The sequence below is a fragment of the Microcaecilia unicolor genome, chromosome 6 (assembly GCF_901765095.1).
Source record: "Microcaecilia unicolor chromosome 6, aMicUni1.1, whole genome shotgun sequence".
NCBI lineage: Eukaryota > Metazoa > Chordata > Amphibia > Gymnophiona > Siphonopidae > Microcaecilia > Microcaecilia unicolor.
In genome coordinates this window covers 72,220,735-72,241,475 of record NC_044036.1, presented here as the reverse complement: position 1 = coordinate 72,241,475, position 20,741 = coordinate 72,220,735, and the positions used below count along the sequence as shown (strand labels likewise).

The following is a 20,741-nucleotide window of genomic DNA, read 5'->3' as shown; positions in this document are numbered from 1 at the left end:
CTTTACATTATTCCTTTCCACTTCCCCCATAGCGCGTGCTTTCCGCCATATTGCCTCCTTAACTTGAAAGTCATGGAAGCACACAATTATGTCTCTGGGGAGTTCACTCCTCTGCGGTCCCAAACGTCTGTGGGCTCTATCAATTTTTATTGTGGGCCCTTCCAGCATTTCCTGGGGATCTTTTCCCTGATTCAAAATATAGGCACAGATCTCTTTTACAGTCTTCTCTACATCCTTATATTGAGATTCTTCCGGCAAGCCTTTAAAACGTAAATTACTCCGTCTGGAGCGGTTTTCTAAGTCCTCTATTTGCTGCTCTATGTTCAATCTCACTTGTTGTTCCATATTTACTTTCTTTTTTAGCGTTTTTAATTCTCCCGCCATTGCCTCTGTTCGCTCCTCAGTCTCAACTACGCGCTGACCCATCTCTTTTACCTCTTCTCGAAGCTCTGCAACCGCCGACTGTATACTTTTCCTGGTATTGATCATCTCAGATTTAAGCTCTTGAAACCATCGGATGATTTCGCTCCTTTCCACCTCGGTATCTCCCGCACTTTGTTCCTCCATATCGTTATCGGGATCTTCTTCCTCGGTCGGCGCCATTTTAGCTCCGCTCTGAAGTAGGGCCACGCTCACTTTTTTAACAGCCCGCGGCGAATCCGCCGAATACTTGTATTTCGCCAACTTTTTTCTAGCCGCCATACGCTATTATAATCCGTTTCCAGCGATCTCGGGATTAATTATCTAGCTTTTATCCTAGGGTAGACACTCTTTTATTGCTATAACCCGCGGAGCTCTACACTCTGGCTACCGACTACATCGGTGACGTCACTTCCTCCTTTTTATATTTCTTTTTTATTGACATTTTTGTATAAACAGCACTTATTAACACAGCAGAAGTGTATGAAACACATTTCACAGATTTAAACACTAAGCAATGCAAAATTGTAAGCAAAATATCCCCTTAGTCTCAGGCCATTTTATATACAGCTCTGACGGTTTACAATGATCAAATCTGTGACCAACCAATCCCCTGGATTCTATAAACCATGACTGAAGTTGCACTCACAAATCAGCGCATAGCCAATTTGCACGTTCAACTTAATTGCTTAACAAGCTAATCAGTGTCATAGTAACATAGTAGATGACGGCAGAAAAAGACCTGCACGGTCCATCCAGTCTGCCCAACAAGACAAACTCATATGTGCTACTTTTTGTGTATAGCTTCTTGATTTGTAACTGTTATTTTCAGGGCACAGACCGTACAAGTCTGCCCAGCACTATCCTAGCTTAGTGATTAATGCAGTGGACTTTGATCCTGGGGAACTGAGATCGAGTCCCACTGCAGCTTCTTGTGACTCTGGGCAAGTCACTTAACCCTCCATTGCCCCTGGTACAAAATAAGTACCTGAATATATGTAAACCGCTTTGAATGTAGTTGCAAAAACCTCAGAAAGGTGGTATATCAAGTCCCATTTCCCTTTCCCTATTTGAGATTCTACATGGAATGTTGCTACTATTGGAGATTCTAGATGGAATGTTGCTATTCCACTAGCAACATTCCATGTAGAAGCCTGCCCTTGCAGATCAGCAATGCGGCCGTGCAGACTTCTGTTTCTGTGAGTCTGATGTCAACTTCTGGATTTGGTCTGGACACCCCAGGGGTGGAAAGAAATGAATTCTAGTTCTAACCCTTATGTTAGTCATATATTGCAAAAGTGGAATTCCATTAAACAATTCAACCAGCTCTCCTCGATTTTCATCTTAGCGCCGGTGTCAGCGTTATTCCCAGATGCTGTACCTGAACAGGCAGCTGTGCTAAGTGGAAGACACACGGCATTTTTTTCATTTCCCAGTTATTTCAGGGGGATGTGATAGCCTCATTTGAGTATTTGAGTTCAACCTACAATTTACAGAGGAAAGATTTTTTTTCTTCTACCTGCAGTCATAATCTTTTAAGTGGCCCCTTCAGAAATGTCCAATGCACAGAGAGGAGTCCTCTGGAGCAGCTGTGGTAAAATTAGTAACACAGAGTAATATTTCTATGGCTATAAGGGAATGCAATTATAAACTTTTGATGAGATGGTATATCACACCAGAGCAACTGCAAAAGATGGATAGCACGAAAGTCCAGACATGTTGGCATGGCTGCCCTAGCCAGGGGTCTTATATCCACATGTGGTGGGCTTGTAGGAAGATTCAGGGATTCTGGGACCAGATAATGCACGTGGCAAACAAACTAGTCGGGACAACAATGAAACAAACATAGAAGATACGGACTGGTACCAAAAAAAGATAATCATGACTTGTGTGACTGCAGCTCGAATAGTGGTGGCCAGGGACTGACGATCATCTACCCAACTGTCCCTGGGCAGTTGGCATATAAAACTTAGATTTGTGTTACTGATAGAAAAGCTTACAGCCTTGAGGAATAACAACCATCAGAAATTACTACAATGGGGGTGGCATTTGCAAAGATATCTGGACGCGAACTAAGAATATGGTAAACTTCTTGTGGAGGTCAATGACATTATTATTAGTGCGCATAGGCTGCAAGTCCACATTCGGGTAGCCACAGGGGGAGGGTAGCAGGGAAGTGGAAAGGGGGGGTTCCAGTTGTTATTGGTTCAGAGCTTTGTATTATTTGAATTTTGTATAGGAATGCAATTATATGTTTATTGCTTTGAATCTAATAAAAATTTTCAAGTAAAAAAAAAGGAGGAGAAACTTGATATAAGTGCATTGGGCCATTTTATTTTTTTTTGGGGGGGGGGGGGGGGTGGAATGGGAGAAGGATTATTTATCTGGAACCCATAAAGGCATATTTTCAAAGCACTTTGGGAGGCTAAGTTCCATATGTTTCTATGGAACTTTGGGAGGCTAAGTGCTTTGAAAATAAGCCTCATAGTCTGATTTGGTCTATTTTCAAATGTATGTCTTTTTATCTGTTTTTCCCTCCTGCTAAGTTTCATCCCATTCCATTTTCAGAGTTATTCAGCCCCCACACAGACACAGTCTTGACCACTTCTGTATAATTATTTCCAATTTCCTTTGGGCTGGAAAGAATTAAAAAAAGAAAATGTCTTTATAATGTACAGGGTACTATACATGAAGGAAAAGAAGTGGTGTTAACCAAGGGGAGTGATGACAAAAAGCTTGGGTATCCAGCAGGGTTCAATGGTTTATTGAATTATCCAAAACCACCAATGAAGAAATCAGGCACTTATGATGGCCTGACATGGATGTGTCTTGGCATGTTCTATCTGCACTAGGAGTCCTCAACTGTGATATGCTGATTTCCACACACACTGAATAACGGTAGATCTTAGAACACTTCTAGGCTCTACTCTTCCTGAAAAGAATACAGCGCGATTGGCAGCTCATAGCAAAGATTCTGTGGTCTTCGTGTATAAAATAATGCACAATACAATGTAACTCTGCCTCTGCTCTGCCCATACTATACCCCAGGAATGCTCCCTCAACACAGACTGTGGAAAAACAGGCACACTCTTTCTGCTACTACTCTACATGTGTATGCAGCTGCATAAGTCAATATAAGTCCCTTTCTGAATATTAAACATCTTTACACCCAGAAAAAGCGTTATCAAATTACCCCTCCCTCTCCCCCCCAAACAAGCCAGTTTGCTCACACAGCTTTGAAACAGCATATCTTCTGCTAGCAAAATCCTTTGCCCAAAGGCTCCATCCTGGCTAAATCAGGCCTTGGACACATCATGGATGTGAGGCACTCAGACTGCAGGAGGGTCCGAGGAAAAAGAGCTGCTGACATAGTGATAGCTCCTACCAGCTAGTGGATGATATTAAGAGTGCACTGTGTCTCAGGTTGCTGTCTCCTTCCAGTTATCATATTCAAGCAGAAGACTGCAGAGGGAGCGATTAATTTTAAAAAGGCAGAAAAAATAAAAACCAAGACACTTTTCCTTGAAAATACCTATTTTGAGAACTGGGTAAAAGTCTTGAGGTGCTTTAGGCAGAATGTCCCTTTTCACAGAATTTTGTTTTTCAATTTCAGAAGTGGCAGAAAATGTATTCTTGGAATAAAAGAAATACTGTTTCAAAACCATGCCCAGAAACAAACTGACTTGCAAGACTTTTCTGTTTTTCATCTGAGATTTAAATAAATATTCAAAATCAGCAGCCCCATAAAACATAAAAATAAAATCCATACACAACCCAGCAAGAACTCTTCTGTGACATCTTCTTCCATGAGTCGTTCAACAATTTGTAAAGCTTTTTTTTCTAATTCTATCTTCTTTCTAATGGCCAGTTCCAGTGCTGCTCTCCTATAAAACAAGGTCACACATACTTTCAATGCACATGTCATCAAAAGAGCATCTACACACAGCTTACCTCTTCATTGCACATATCTCATTTTCAAAGCAAATCATGGAAAAAAAAAACTTATCTAAACCTGTTTAGTACTATTATATATAATAGCCACTAATTAAAAAAAAAAAATTCCTGCACCACATATAAGGAAAAATATACATTCATCCCGTGAATTTTTTTCTCATGCTCAGAAAGCTATTTGGACCAGGTGAAAGATATTTTGCTCTGTGCTATGGAAGTTTATTTCTGCACATATCTGAAATTCAAAGACCATAAGTTGGCCAAGTGCACTAGGAAATGAAAAGACAGTAGGTAAGATTCAAATAAGAAGGAACTTTTGTAGAAAGGGAGAAGACCACAGATCAAAACAGACCTGTCACAGAACAGCAGGTACACACATGCTCCCAACAGCATTACAGAAAAGTCCAAAACCTTAAAGGGACACCTAGCAGTCTATTTATTATGCTGCTTTAAATGTTAAGGTGGCAAATTAACACCAATACAGAGCTAACAGTTAAGATTCAAGTTTAATGGACATTAAGACAGCTTAGCATTTAATGCGTGTAATGTGCTGCATCAACAGTTAACCGCCTCTGCCACCTTGCGCCACACGCTCACCCCTGGCAGTAAGAAATGAACAAGGATTCACCCACGCAGCCAGACAAAGCGCCTCAAGGCAGCAGCGATCTTCCCTCCCAGTCAGGAGCCTGCTGCAGAATCAGCCCTGCAGGCAGCGCCAGTACTAACAGACTGACTCCTTCTGGATACATCCAATCAGTGTCTAACTAATTGGGAACAGCTGAACAAACACAGTTCTCACTTAATACTTTTTTTTGTTTAATTTTAGTGTGAGGAAGGCTACAAAACCACTCAGACAAAAAAACAACTGGAAGGCAGGGGACCATGGGGTGAGGCAGGGACCCGAACAACCAGGAATGCCCCCAAGGCTGACACCTCCTGGACAATCGCCCAAACAGCCCAGGAGAAGCCCCAGAAAAGCAGAATCCAGGAGCTGATAAAGAGCTATCACCTGCTGGAGATAGAGATAGACTAAGTGAAGGAGGGGCAGCCTGTCTGGTACCACTGCCTTCAGTTTAGTGATCTCGATCTCCATCTGCTGGTAGAGGGACACAACCTATTAGTTTCTGGATTCATCTCCTGAAAAGGACAAGGAATAACTGTTTACTGCTCTCCATTAACTGCCATGTTAATGCCAGCTTACTGCACTGCATTATCTGCAGTTAACGGACAGTAATATTTTCTCTGAATGGGAAACTGCTAGGTTTTGCAGTTATGCAGAGGTTTTGCAATTATTGCATAATAATTCTGGCAATTAACATGTGGTAAGTAAAATGTCTTTAGTAAAGAGGGCCCTTGGAATTTTGTAGAGAATAACTTAATTATATAATACACATGGAAAATAGACAGCTGGTATACCTATTAAAATGTGCATCCAAATAAAAAAAGAAAACCAAAACATGAACAAATAGCTGTATGTCACTATATACTTTTTATCATATTAAATACACAACTTTTAGTCACAATCTTAATAAACTTCCGAGGAGTAAACTGTATACAAGAAATGATTACTTCACCCCAAGATTATTATTATTTGTTGCATTTGTATCCCACATTTTCCCACCTATTTGCAGGCTCAATGTGGATTACATCATTCCTTAATGGTGATCGCCATTTCCGGGATGAGAAATACAAAGTGGTATTGCATTAAAGTTCATAAGTGACAGAGTAAATTAAGATGGAGAATACTATCCATCACCCAACAGTGACACCTACTGGTAGAATTCAGGATATATGCATCTGTGGCTCCCAACTGAGGACTCTCACTGCAAAGCCTGGGCTCTAGAACAGTGGTTCCTTGGGCACACTTAAGTCACTGAAGTTTTCAGGATATCGACAATGGATATGCAGGAGATGGATTTGCATGCAAATTCATTGTGGGTATCCTGAAAACCCAACTGGCTTAATATGCCCTAAGGAGTAGATGGAGAACCACTAGAGGACAGAGAGGGCCTTAGTTAGAATGAAAAACACTAGTAGTCACCAATGAGAACCCCTGTCAGAAATGGCAGTGCACATGGCAGTAGCAGGTTCTGACTGAGTTAAATCCCCAGGTATAACTCCAACTGGATCGCTGGCAAAACTAAACCAGCTATTAGTGCCACCTTGGCATGGGTTTGCAAGTTCTTAATTAACCACTAGAGCCACTTTCCGTTCTTCAGAGTTTTTGTAAAAAGCCAGGAGAAGAATCTGGAATACTGTACCTGTTATGTTCATCTTCACTTTTCAAAGGCCTGGTGTGTTTTCTTCCTGGCAAACGGAAAATAAAAGATGATTAACTGGAATAAATGTCTAATTTAATGAGAAGGATTCTTTCCAGATTCAGAACATCTGTCCGACTGGGTTGTAAAATAAATCTACACACTCGTTTCAGAATGAGAATGCTGTAACTCTACGGGACAAATCTATAGACCTCACTTGATCAGACTGTGCAACTTTGTAAGGACGGATTATGAAAAATAAAGCCTGACAGCCTCATTTATCAAGACCATACCAGAGAGCTGCCAATCCTAACATCCTGAGTCCTCAGCATATCTGACAGTGCTCCCTTAAACAGCTGGACACAAATTATGTACATAGGTTACCAATTATTTAATCTGGTCCTGTCCACAGCAAAAGATGTTAGTTGGCAAAAAAAAAAAAAAAATATATATATATATATATATATATAAGAAAACTGGAGCTGAGGCAGTTTGGGGAAAGCAGTTGTAAGGGGTAGCTTTGAGAGTAGAGGTAGTTTGCAGGGTGGTAGTCTTTGGATGTGGACAGGTGTGGGGGGTAGTTTCGGTGGGTAGGCCAATTTTTTAGGGTGTGAGCAGTTTGAAAGGATTAATTTTATAACAGTTATGTTTCACTGTATATAAGTTTCTATGTCACAGAAGCTAGAACTCCATCTTCCCCAAGAAATGGACTGGGCCACTATTTGGGGGCTTATTTCTCTGAAACCTCAAGTCCAATGCGTCTTTTTTTTTTTTTTTTTACTGGTTTAACAACTTTGAATAATTTGGTATTATCTGCAAATTTGATGTTCTCACTATTTGTTTCCATTTCAGATCATTTATAAATACGTTAAAAAGCACTTGTGCCTGTACACACCCCTGGGGTAGTCCACTATTTATCCTTATCCACTGAGAAAATTGGCCATTTAATCCTCCTCTGTTTACCTTAACCATTTCATGATCCACAATAGGACACTGCTTCCAATCCCATGATTTGTAATTTCCTCAGCAAGTACTTCCGTCATTTACTATGTTACTTTGTCAGATATTTTCTGAATATCCAGAAACAGCGTATCAACTGGCTCACCATTATCTACATGTTTATTCATGCCTTCAAAAAATGTAGTAGACTGTTGAGGCAATTCTCATTAAACAATGACTATCTATACGTTCAGTAATTTGTTCTTTGTAATAGATTTAACCGTTCTGCCTGGCACCTAGTCTGCAGTGTACCAGATCAACTTGGAACCCTTTTTAAAAACTGGAGTCATGTTGATCACCCTCCAATTTTCAGGTACTGTAGACAATTTTAATGATTGGTTACATATTACTAATAGTAGACCTGCAATTTCATTTCATTCTGGGATGGATATCATCTGGTCCTAGTGATTTGCTGCTCTTTAGTTTGTTGATTTAACCTATAACATCTTCAGGTTCACTGAGATAAGTTAAATCACACGTTCAGTTTAATTACATATACCACCGCCTATTTTAATTATGGATAAAAGGAGTTTTGGACCTATAGTTGAGAATATATAATAAAAACATTAATCATTCAATTGTTCAAGAGTCTTTGAGATCTTTTTCCCTTTACAAAGACACACACAAGAAATACTGGATTCATGCTTTACTGAAGGACATTATTGGGTAGTTATAATAATTTTGAAAGGATTGCTCTGTGAGCCTTTTGTTTTTGATAAAGTATAATTGATAAGCCTGTGGTCAAAGATCACCAGAAACTACAGAATGGGACCATGAGCAACTATTAATCAGACAGATGTGAAGGACACTATCTTTTACTTGTGAGAGACAGCAACAGGCAGGGATTTGCCCAAATTCTCATTAGAATCGGTCTGGTACATCCAAATGACAGGGCCAGATGATGAGTTTGATGGGCCAGTGGAGTAACATATCATGGCAGTTGTGATAGAAACTTTGGACATGATAAAATTCAATTGCATTAAACTGTGTGTGAACAGAGAAAGCATTGTAGGAAACCCTTATAACCAAGCCTTAGTCTGAAATTTAGAATAAGTAAGATGGCTTTATACACTTGAACTTTGTACCTAAGAATACTGTAGACCTTCAATATAGCTGCCCCAAACCTTCAAAATACACCAGACACATCTCCAGCAAAGTTCATCACTCTCAAAAACAAAATAAGTAATTAGAAATGAAAAGTAGTAGTAGTAGTAATTAAATTAGGAGATACCTCTATAGGGCTATGAGATGCTTAAAAATGCAAGTACTTGCGACCATCATGCACCTTCCTCAGATAACCCTTGAGACAGCATTGCAGAGGAAGGTGCCACAGTAATTTCCAAAAGCCTGCATCTTAAACATTCGTTAGTCTTTTAATCAAATCATTTCTACTTAACTCTTTTGTGGATTTTCTTGCAAGTAATTTGCTCAAAAGCTGACATGCTTCCTTAATAAGATTCTGTAACAAGGTGCAATAATTCGGACGCTGGAAAAAGGTAATTCAGTCCTGGTTTTTCAACACAGGTTTCTAAGTGAAAAGCTTCCAAAATGCTTTCTGTTAAGAACTGAAAATTCTCATTTTATTTATTTAGACTCAGGAGGTAATTTTATAAAAGTTTTCTTCCATGTATTAAGCCTGTTTTCAAAGCACAAAAGACCTTTGAAAACCTACACAGCAATATAGCACATTCCAGTATATACTTATATATACATCTGTAGGTGTTCCTGGGAAGTGTAGTACAGGCAGAGAAGGGGGTGATGTGATAAATGCATGCCTTTTATAAAATAAAAATGTGGGTGCTGAGTAACTTGGAGCAAGTGTAAATGTGTGCAATGGCATCTGTAAACCACTGGGGCAGCATCAAGGAGCTTATAAAGGCATGTAAGTTCCTATCATAAGCATATGCTGGGAGCATACGTGGTCCAGGCATCTCCCCTCTTCCTAGGGTTGCCAGCTGAATCCAGATTCGCCCAACAGTTGATCCAGTCCTATGTTTACCCCACTGCATGCAGTGACTTGTAGCTCTGATTTCCCCGACTGCATTCCCTAAGAAAAGCAAGGTTACAAGTTTCTGCATGTGAAGGGGTAAACACAAAAATGAATGAACCCTGACAGGCAAACCTGAATCCAGTTGGAACTCCTCTCAAACTTCTGTTGCTGTCACAGTTCCTTACACAGCCATGAAGGTATTAGAAAACAACTGGTTACCAGGCCATGGAGCCTTTGCGCTGAAGTGCTCTGCAAGACTCTGCTGGCCTCACTCGCTGGCAGAAGGAGCAAGATAGGGAACGGCTGGAAGAGCACTTCTGTATTAAGGCTCAACTGTTTTGTAATCACTCATTTTATTGCTAACACTGTTGTTGCTTTGCTAAATGAGCTGCAACAGTGACAGAGGTTTAACAGCCGCGTGGAAGATACCTGGATACGAAGGGGAGATGCTGGATTGGGGAGCGTGAGAGAGATGCTAGACTGAGGAACATGAGAGAGAGAGAGAGAGATGCTCGAATATTGTGTTCACTTCTGGTCACCGCATCTCAAAAAAGATATAGTGGAATTAGAAAAGGTGCAGAGAAGGGTGACAAAAATGATAAAGGGGATGGGACGACTTCCCTATGAGGAAAGGCTAGGGCTCTTCAGCTTGGAGGAAAGACGGCTGAGGGGAGATATGATAGAAGTCTATAAGAAAATGAGTGGAGTGGAGTGGAAAGGGTAGACGTGAAGCATCTGTTTACTCTTTCCAAAAATACTAGGACTAGGGGGGGCATTCAATGAAGCTACAAAGTAGTAAATTTAAAACGAATCAGAGAAAATGTTTCTTCACTCAACATCTAATAAACGCCAGAATTCATTGTTAGAGAATATGGTAAAGGTGGTTAGCTTAGCGGGTTTTAAAAAAGGTTTGGACGGCTTCCTAAAAGAAAAGTCTATAGACCATTATTAAAATGGACTTGGGGAAACTCCACTGCTTAATTCTGGGATAAGCAACATAAAATGTTTTGTACTTTTTGGGATCTTGCCAGGTATATGTGACCTGGATTGGCCACTGTTGGAAACAGAATGCTGGGGCTTGATGGACCTTTGGTCTGTCCCAGTATGGCAATACTTATGTACTTATGAAAACCACTTCTCCCTGAAACATGCTCAAAACAGATTAATTTGTACAAAAGAGATAAGGTGAAGATGTGATTCCATGTGCCCCAACGAAAGGAGAGTTCCAGAGTATACTTCTATCTTTATAACACCAGGCTTCCCGAGGCAGCTTACTAGAAAAATTAGCACAAAATACAGCCTTTATTACTGCTGTTTCCACCACCTACAATAATTTTTTAAGCTGTTTTAGTGATCTTCAGCTTTAATTTCATGATATTTATATCTACATATGGGACGCTTTCCAACTAAATTAAAGTTGTCAAATAAGTAAAAAAAAAATAATAATTTGTCCTCCACCTTTTAAGGCACTGCCTATCCAACAGGAACGTGTTTTAATTTATTACATATGGACCACGCATAGGCAGTCCCTTATTCTAATAATCTTTTGCTATTGGTTTTGGTGAAGCAGTATGGCGACAATCTCACCTACTAGATTCAACCCATTATAGATAGGCTCACCCCGTGCCGTGCGTCTCCTGTTCTCAATCTAACTTTTGTGTACTCTACCGCCCACCCGTACGCACGTGATCCAGTAGCCCCCCCCCCCCCCCCCGAATTCCTCCGACGGCTCTCTCGTTCCTCCCCTTCCTACCCGATTTTTACCTTTTTCTTCCATTTGCATAAAATCTTCGGTACGGCAGCGATGCCAAACAACTACCTGCCTGGTGCAACCAGCACCCAGCCTCTCCTTCCCTCACTCGTCCCGCTCCCGCCCCTTCTGACCCAGCCAGCTTCCTGTTTGGCCCAAATAGGAAGCTACGTCAGAAGGGGCGGACGGATCCGAAAGGGGTGCATACGGCAAGCTGCAGGGTAGTCACACAGGCTCACAGCTTTTCGGTACCGCTGCTGTATGACGAAGATTTTACTGCAACCGGAAGAAAAGGTAAAAACCAAGGAGGTTAGATTAAGAGACGGTATCAGCCTATATAACTCATCATATGGGTGAAGCCAATAGGTGGAGATTGCTACCATTTTTGCTCACCTAAAACAATAGCAAACGCCATTGCAAAATTAACAATAGCAAAAGGTTATTAGAAATAAGTTGCTGCATATGCGTGGTCCATCTGTAAAAATGTAAAATGCTGGTAGAAACAGCAGTTATAAATTCTGTGCTTATCTTTCTATACTGTTCTATACAGATGGTCAAATTTCATTGAGGATAGCCTGTTTCCTGATGGAAGTAAAATTAAATTTCATTGGGGCACATGGAAATTGCATCTTCACTTCATCTATTTTGTAGAAGTTTATATTTTAGATACACAAATGGGTTATTCTTATTATTTTGAGCATGTCTCAGGGACAAGTGGTTTTATAAGTGAAAATAAAAATACATATTTTGTTTCATGCATATCTCTCTTGTTTAAACATTTGAATGGGCTATAAGCCCCTAATGCAGTCCATTGGTTTTCTTATATTTTGTTCTGGTGATGACTTATACTGTGCCAAAACTGAAAACTCTTATCTCTTCTATCTGGTTAATAATAAAAGGAGCTTTTTATGAACACTATCCACTCTAAAAGGTTGTCTTGTGGCTGTCCGTGATATTGAATGAAGTATATGTTTTGCTTTCTAGTCATGCATCCAAAGTTTATATAATCCTTTCAAGAAAGCCAGGTAATCATTTAACTTATTAGTGGAACATAACCACAAAGGCATGGTATGGTCACATTTTCAATATGATAATACTAGAACCCAGCTAAGGAACGTGTTGAGTTGGTCTTCACTGGACCATATTATTTCACATTATTCCAAGCAAACTTGGGTTCTATCATGGGAGCAAGTAGACGGATATGTCGGAAACATTTGAGATTAGCATATATACCAAACTGGGCATTTAAAAATCTGGCCTTTAATGATTCCTCATGTTTAGAAATCATAGTCATAATTATAGACAATCACATGCACACCAGAACAGGCATCCATAAATACACTGCAAAATTAAATAACAACTTCTACAGAGTACATCAAAACATTTTTATTTTCTCATTTCCATCTTCCAAAATTCTAGACAGCAGATGTACAGATCAGTAGGACCTAAGGCAGTACAAAACAAGTAAAGTCAGAAACAACACAGTTTATACCTAATCGTTTAACCACCCTTAGGATTCACCTTTGGGTTTAAAAAGAAAACCATGTGCATGGAAGGACTAGATAAACGAATTAAAACAAAGTTTAAAGTAAATGCCCTTAATATGTAATATTTGGTAGCAATAATGAAACAGTGATGGAATATTCAAATAGCAAGCAGTCTGAGCCAATAGATTTATTTTCCACTGAACCTAATTAACTTTGTATGAACTTAGCAGCGAATAGTGTGCTGAACTGTACAATGTTGGCACTTTTAGACAGACTCTGGACAGAACTTCTGCATGAAAGAAGCCCTTCCCTCTGCATGGAGGAAACCATTCCCCCATTATTCAATACCTCTCTGTGAAATAGTAATAGTAAAAAAAAAAAGGCAAGTGCATTTTATAATATAGCACTGCATTCCACAAAACAAAAGGAGCAAGTTCCCACATGCCATCCTTTTCTTTTGATGCAGACACAAGAAAAAAATGTTAAATGGTCCCAGGTTTCAACCTAAGTAATGTTTTTTTTTTTTGTTGTTTAAATTGTACTTATAAATGGCAAGTCTGGTTGTTAAGTATCTAATTCTGATAACACAATGTTTGTTTTGGTGGCCCTTTACTAGGCGAGAGAGATCATGGAGCTGGGGATAGATGAGAGAAAAAGAAGGCAGAGAAAGTTGGACCTGGAGGTGGGAGTAAGAAAGATGTTGGGTGTTTAATCAGTGGCATAGCCACATGGGAAAGGAGGGGGCAGACCCTTGAAGACCTGAGACCCCTCCTTTGGGCTGAAGCCCTAGCCCTCTCCAAGGCTGCAGTACCTGTTGAATGGCTGGTGGGGTAGCTGCCCTGCCAGCTGAAGAAATCCGCTGCCTGTGTCACCCCCTTCTTCCTCGTACTGCCTCAGGAGCGAGGAAGTCAGTGGGTGCCTCCAGTCACCAACGCTTGCACTCCACAAGCATGTTCATTTTGTGTATGAACTGAGATGTCTGGGAAGTGCCGGCATTGGTGGCATGAGGCACCCCGCTGACTTCCTCAGTCCTGAGGCAGTACAAGGAGGAAGAGGGCTGCTTTGGCAGTGGATTTATTTGACTGGCGGGGTTCGGCATCCCCACCAACAAAGATGTGATATCTAATGGGGGGCAGAAATGTGTGCCTCCCAGTCTATCACTGTGCCCTTCCCCCCCCCCCCCCAATTGCGAGATTAATCATTATTAGAAATGTTCATCAAAATGCAGACCTAACTGCAACTAGCAAGGCTTGCTGGGATGGGAATTGTGGAAGTTGTTACTGTTAAGAGGGGGGAAGAAGGGCGGAATTGTGGGAGTTGCTGCTGTTAGGTGGGGAAGGGAGGTCAAAATTGCGAGAGATGATGCTGTTGGGGGACAGGGGGTGGGATAGGTGGGAGGCGGGGCATGGGGGGGGGCACAAAAAACAAAAGTTGTTCTGGGGCACCACAACCTCGAGCCGGCCCTTTAGGGGGCTGATAGATGGGGGCTTATGATGGGGGGATTAAGGCAGAAGTAGAGGACTGAAATTAAGGAGAGGGAGATGGAGGGATAGAGGAATCTATGCTGGGAGCAAGAAACATGAAATACAAGGTAAATGAATATTTGAGGAGGAAGTATTTGGGAGTTTGTTGGAGAAGGTACAAATGCTGTATGGGGTGAAGAAACAGGGTAGTGAATGCTAAGAAGGGGGGGAAGAGGCAAAGGCTATGGATTCAGGGAAAAATAGGACAAAGAGGCAAAAGGCTATAAAAAGGTTAAGAGACAAAGGGAACAGATCGTTGAAGCAGGTGAGAGCACAGAAATGGGGAATAAAGATGGGATAGGAGTCTGGATAAAGGGAAAAAATGAATTAGAAAATGAGAAAGTCTCCCTCCCTCCTTAAACAAAGCCGTAATATACATCCTATTGTGCCTACATTGCCTTTATATTTAATAGGTACCTTTCTGGACTTCTCACGTAGGTGCACTGATATAAAACTAAGCCCATAGGTCATAAGTAGAGTGACGCTTCATGAACAGCCACCATCTGTCACCCAGATCATGACCATTATTAGAAACAGTACCCACCAACAGGCTTAAAGGTGGCAAAATTGAAACCTATTTGCACTGAATGAATACAAAAATATTTTATTCACAAACCTGTTCTCTTTTCAGGCAACTTTGAGGTTATGCTGGTGATTTGCATCTCTGCCATGTTACTATCACACACCAGCTTCACTCTAAACCTTTGTCCTAAAAGTAGGGTCCTGAGAACTTCCAAACCCACAGTCCAATCTTGTTAATCTTGCATGTGCATTCCAAAATGAGGCTTTGACCTCGCAAACTATTTCCAGCAGCCTGACGTGATCTTTCTGCGTCTCCTTTCAGTTTCCCAGCCATAAGCCGTATGCAGTCGTCTGAGGTGCTACAGTGTGTACAGGAAGGTAAGGTAGACAGTGTCCTTTAATGAAGTGTATCTGCCAAATGAGGTTATGCTGACATGGTTGTAATTTATCTCTTGTTCACTGTACTTGTTATTATAAAACAAAAAGAATACCAGATGGGTTTTTAACTTTGTATTTGCTAATTTTAAATTTCTGCTTCGACTGAATAAACGAAATGGCAAGTTACTCTGTAGTGAAAATTAGACAGCAAGCATACAGAGTCTAATAGTTGTCCATGTTCCTCCTGTTTGACTTATGAGCAGGAAAGTAGAGCATAAATATGAATTTTTTAAATGCTTTTATCAAAGACATTTTATTTGTACAGCTTGTCCAACCATCTAAAACTGTGCAGTGTGTGCAACAAAGAAAGCAGTACTGCATATATTTGAAAATTGTCACTGAATTTTCTCTCTCTGAGCTGTTACATTAATAAAAATAAATACGTTTATTGTATTCAAATTTAGCATGTCAATTTATTGGAAAAATACTCTTGGTGAATTACAAAATTTGATTACATTAATAAATGAAGAAGATTGCATATGTAATTTATCTTTAAAATCAAGCATGGTACAAGACGATTGAAAGGTGACCAACATAATGCCCATTTTTAAAAAAGGTTCCAGAGGTGATCTGGGAAATTATAGACCGGTGAGCCTGACGTCGGTGATGGGCAAAATTGTAGAGACTATTATAAAAAACAAAATTACAGAGCATATTCAAAAGCATGGATTAATGAGACAAAGCCAACATGGATTTAATGAAAGGAAATCTTGACTCAACAGTCTACTGCATTTCTTTGAAGGAGTCAACAAACATGGATAAAGGTGAGCTGGTTGATAGTGAAGCATATTTTCAAAGCACTTAGCCTTCCAAAGTTCCATAGGTTTCTATGGAACTTTGGAAGGCTGTGCTTTGAAATTATGCCTCATTGTGTATCTGGATTTTCAAAAGGCCATTTGAAAAAAATACCTCATGAATGACTCCAGAGGAAATTGGAGAGTCTTAAATTTGCTGACTACACAAAGTTATTCAAAGTTGTGAAAAGTTGCAAGAGGACCTTACGAGATTGGGATGCATGTGGGAAAGAGGAACCCGAACTATAGCTGCGTAATGTAAGTTCCACATTAGGAGTCACCAACCAGGAAAGGAATCTAGGTGTCATCGTTGATACGTTGAAACCCTCTGCTCAGTGTGTGGAGGCAGCTAAGAAAGCAAATAGAATGTTAGGTATTAGTTTTGGATGTACTCTCTAGAAGTTGTTACTTACTTTTGCAGTGTGTGTATGGATGCTTGTTATGGTGTGCATGTGATAATGTTTGACTAATTGTTTATACTTATGGTTATGATTTCTGAATATGTGGAATCATTAAAGGACAGACTTTGAAATACCCAGTTGGGTATTTATGCTAATTTCAACTTTGTTAAATGTGTCAGACATATCCATCTACTTGCTCCCATGATATAACTGAATTGTATTATTCTGTCTCACTGTATTTTCAAATGTAAGCCATATTGAACCCAAGTTTGCTTGGGATAATGTAGGATATAAATGTTAAAAAAAGATCCTTTATCCTACTACTACTACTTGTTATTTCTACAGCGCTACTAGACGTACACAGCGCTGTACACTTGTACATGAAAAGACAGTCCCTGCTCGAAAGAGCTTACAATCTAATCAGGACAGACAAATAAGGGATAAGGGAATTAATACGGTGGGAAAGATAAAACATACAAGGGTACTGTGCAAGTGAATAGGGGGTTAGGAGTTAAAAGCAGCATCAGAAAGGTGGGCTTTTAGCCTAGATTTGAAGATGGCCAGAGATAGAGCTTGACGTACTGGCTCAGGAAGTCTATTCCAGGCATTATGGTGCAGCAAGATAAAAGGAATGGAGTCTGGAGTTGGCAATGCCATCACAATCCAGCCTATCCAGCTGCATGGTAATGGCACAAAGAAAGCAAGTTTGGTCCAGTGAAGATTTGCTGAGTTCTAGTATTACCGTATTGAAAATGTGACCATACCATACCTCTGTGGTTATGTTCCACAAATAAGTTAAACGATTCGCTGGCTTTCTTGAAAAGATTATATAACCTTTGGATGCATGACTAGGAACCAAAACTTATCCTTAAATATCACAATTCTTCATGTACAGCAACAAAACAACATTTTAGGGTGGATAATGTCCTTTTATTAGCGACCAGATAGAAGAGATAAGAATTTTCAGTTTTGGCACAGTATAAGTCTTCACAAGAACAAAATGTAACAAAACCAATGGACTGCACTAGGGGCTTATAGCCCATTTAGTTATGTTTAAACAAAAGAGATCTGCATGAAACAATATTTATTTTGATTTATAACACACTTGTCCCTGAGATAAACAAAATAATCCATTTGTGTATCTAAAATATGAACTTCTACAAAACAGATGAAGTGAAGATGCGATTTTATGTGCCCAAATGAAAGGAGAATTTAATTTTACTTCAGTTTAATTTCAATATATTCCATCTTTATAACAGTCTGTCTAAGGCAAATTTCAACAGCAGTTAAGATGAACCCATCAGGAAACAGGCTCGCTGAAATTTGGCCATCTGTGTGGTATAGAACAGAATAGAAAAATGAGTACAAATACGAAGTTTATAACTGCTGTTTCTACCAGCTACAATAATTTTTAAGCTGTTTTACTAATATTCAATTTTTATTTCCTGATATTTATATCTACATATGGGAAGGTTTCAAATAAACTAAAAAACTGTAAAGTTTTAAAAAATCTTTTGTCCTTCAGCTTTTAAAGCACTACCTATCCAACTGGAACAGCTTTTGACTTTTTACAGATGGACCACGCATATGCAGTCCCTTATTTCTAATAATCTTTTGTTATTGTTAATTTGTTTTCAATGGCTATTGTTTTAGGTGAGCGAAAATGGTGGCAATCTCCACCTACTGGCTTCAGCCCATAAAATGGGCTAGACAGGCTGATACTGTCTCCTGTTGTTTATCTAACCTCCTTGGTTTTACCTTTTCTTCCACTTGTAGTAAAATCTTTGGCCCCGCAGCCTCGGCAGCGGTACTGAAAAGCTGCCTACGGCCTTCACAGGGCCTTCCCTCAGACCTGTCCTACCCCCTTCTCACACAATTTCCTGTTGTTTGGCCCTGTGTATCTAGTTTTTAAAAAGGTTTGGGCATGTTCTTGGAAGAAAAGACCATAGCCTGCTATTGCAGTAGAAATGGGGAAAGCCACAGCTGTCCCTGGGATTGGTAGCATAGAAGTTTGGTTGTGTGAATGTAACCAGTGAGCCTACTGGGAATTATCAGAGCCATCTGCTAAACCCACAGGAGATTGTTACCCTCCTGTCCCAGAAACTAAAAGCACAGGCTGACAACTGGGGAAGCCATTATAACAAAGACTTCTCAACAAGTCTGGTATGTTTAAGTTCCAAAGTCAATGCAGATGTAGTTAAATTCTAAGATAGGAACTTTGTGACAATGTGTACAAATAAATCAAGATTACCAGCTTTTTATGCTTGCACAAACTGCTTATGCTTGCACAAACTGCACAAGTCACAAGAGAAAGTAGCATTGAGTTGCTTCCTGATATGTATTTAGTTATAAAACTGATTAAGGACAAGCATGATATAAATTCTTACTAAAATAGGATAAAGAAGTCCAAACACTGGTCTACACTGGAGACATTATACCTGCCTGATGCAATAAGAAAGCCCATGTTACTGAATACAAGGACTATATGCTCTGAAAAGTTACATCAGGAGCAATGCGTTTCTCATATTTTTTTCTACTCTGTACATTTCACTTCATTGTAATGCTAACAGTATTAGCACTGTAAGCCGACCAGTACTTGTGGTTGAAAACAATCACTGCAGGTACCTTTCTCATAAAATCTATTTTCTACACACGTTTGATTAAAATCTTCATCATACCCAAAAGGGCCTTGAAATTCTTTAGAAGGGGGATTGGCTCCAATAAAAACATAATAGCCATACTAGGTCAGATCAGTGGTCCTTTCAGCCAGAATATATATATAATAATTTTACCTCCAAGCAAAATAGCCTCCGTACACATGGATCTCAGCTAATGAAAACTGAAACTAAAAGCCCCAGTCCTTTTAGAATGGCCAACTTTGTTCCACAGTTGGAGTGTCATCTGATGTCATATCTCCACAGAGGAGCTAATTCCTAAGGTGCTTTTAATACCAAATTTACAGACTTAAATTCCTGCTAAACTTTTGTATAAAAAGCATTTATTTGGAGTGCTGTACTTTCTATGTAAAGTACTATACAAGATCATAACTGCATTACTTGCAGTTATATTACAAAAAAAAAAAAAAAAAAGAATGCAAAGAGTACCCCTCCTTTCCCCCCATACTACCTTACAATCTCTGGTGGTCTAGTGCTATAGTCAGGGCAAGAGTGATCCTCAGTCGTTCTTGCCCATGTCAGCTGTTCTCGCAAAATGGCTAGCTTGACCTCTTAACATAGTAACATAGTAGATGACGGCAGAAAAAGACCTGCACGGTCCATCCAGTCTGCCCAAGATAAACTCATGTGTATACCTTACCTTGATTTGTACCTGTCTTTCTCAGGGCACAGACCGTATAAGTCTGCCCAGCAGTTTTTCCTGCCTCCCAACCACCTGTCCCGCCTTCCATCACCGGCTCTGGCACAGACCGTATAAAAGTCTGCCCTCCCCTATCCTCGCCTCCCAACCACCAACCCCTCTTCCCCCCACCTGCTCTGCCACCCAATTGTAGCAAAGCTTCTGAGGATCCATTCCTTGTAGCAGTTTTCGTGAGATTGCCACTAGAGGTCATGGCAGCTATTTTGAGAACAGAGCCAGCACAAGAGGAGTGACTAGAGATCATCCCTGCGCTGACTACACTCCTAGACCACCAGGGATTGCAAGATAGGCCTGAGGTGGGCAGGGGGAGGGAGACAGGACAAAGCACAAATTTTCAGCTTCCACTGAAAACACAGTTAGTTTTGGCTAAAACTGAAACCATAGCTGTAGCCTTTCGGCCAAAACCAAAACTGGGCAAAAAATGAATTTTGGCACTGAAACCAGAACTGAAATTCGGTCGGCTACTTTTGAGATTCTGTCAGATACTTATGACCTGGATTGGCAATTGTTGAAAGCAGGATCTTGGGCTAGATGGACTTGTGGTCTGCCCTACTATCTATATTAAGTCCTGTTGTCTGCTTGAGAGCATGGAAAGCTGAAGAGAGGGAAATCTGGGCACCTGTACTGCAAGCCCACCGTACAACAGGGTTGATATGCTGGTACAGTGAATGCTAACCTAGCATTGGAGCTTGGGGGGGAAGGCTGGTGCTGGGTTAGGGTTGGGGATTTGATATCAAGGAAGTTTAATGACAGGAGATGGCATGGTGTCAAAAAGTTGAAGCCAGTTCTCTCGGCAGCTGCCATCTTGATATATCCAAAATAAAGTGAGGATG

At 40.3% G+C, this 20,741-nt stretch overlaps 2 protein-coding genes across 6 annotated transcripts in view; one reads left to right on the top strand and one right to left on the bottom strand.

Annotated features, from left to right (window-relative positions):
• Positions 1–11,535, bottom strand: part of RPAP2 (RNA polymerase II associated protein 2) — a 121,715-nt gene extending 110,180 nt beyond the window's left edge. The window contains exons 1-3 of the mRNA XM_030205378.1: positions 11,383–11,535; positions 6,633–6,678; positions 4,190–4,304 (exon numbers count right to left, since the gene is read on the bottom strand). Of these exons, the coding sequence (XP_030061238.1) occupies positions 4,190–4,304; positions 6,633–6,678; positions 11,383–11,401 (180 nt within the window). The 5' untranslated portion in view covers positions 11,402–11,535. The remainder of the gene's footprint in view (positions 1–4,189; positions 4,305–6,632; positions 6,679–11,382) is intronic.
• Positions 11,536–11,560: 25 nt separating this feature from the next.
• The window catches only part of GLMN (glomulin, FKBP associated protein), a 73,724-nt gene continuing 64,543 nt past the window's right edge, over positions 11,561–20,741 (top strand). Inside the window, exons 1-2 of one of the 5 annotated variants that reach the window (XM_030205372.1) lie at positions 11,568–11,662; positions 15,223–15,278. In XM_030205372.1, the coding sequence (XP_030061232.1) occupies positions 15,242–15,278 (37 nt within the window). In that variant the 5' untranslated portion in view covers positions 11,568–11,662; positions 15,223–15,241. Of the gene's footprint in view, positions 11,663–12,340; positions 12,394–15,222; positions 15,279–18,630; positions 18,697–20,741 lie in introns of those variants that run through there. The other 4 variants (XM_030205376.1, XM_030205377.1, XM_030205374.1 and 1 more) reach the window with 4 other exon arrangements.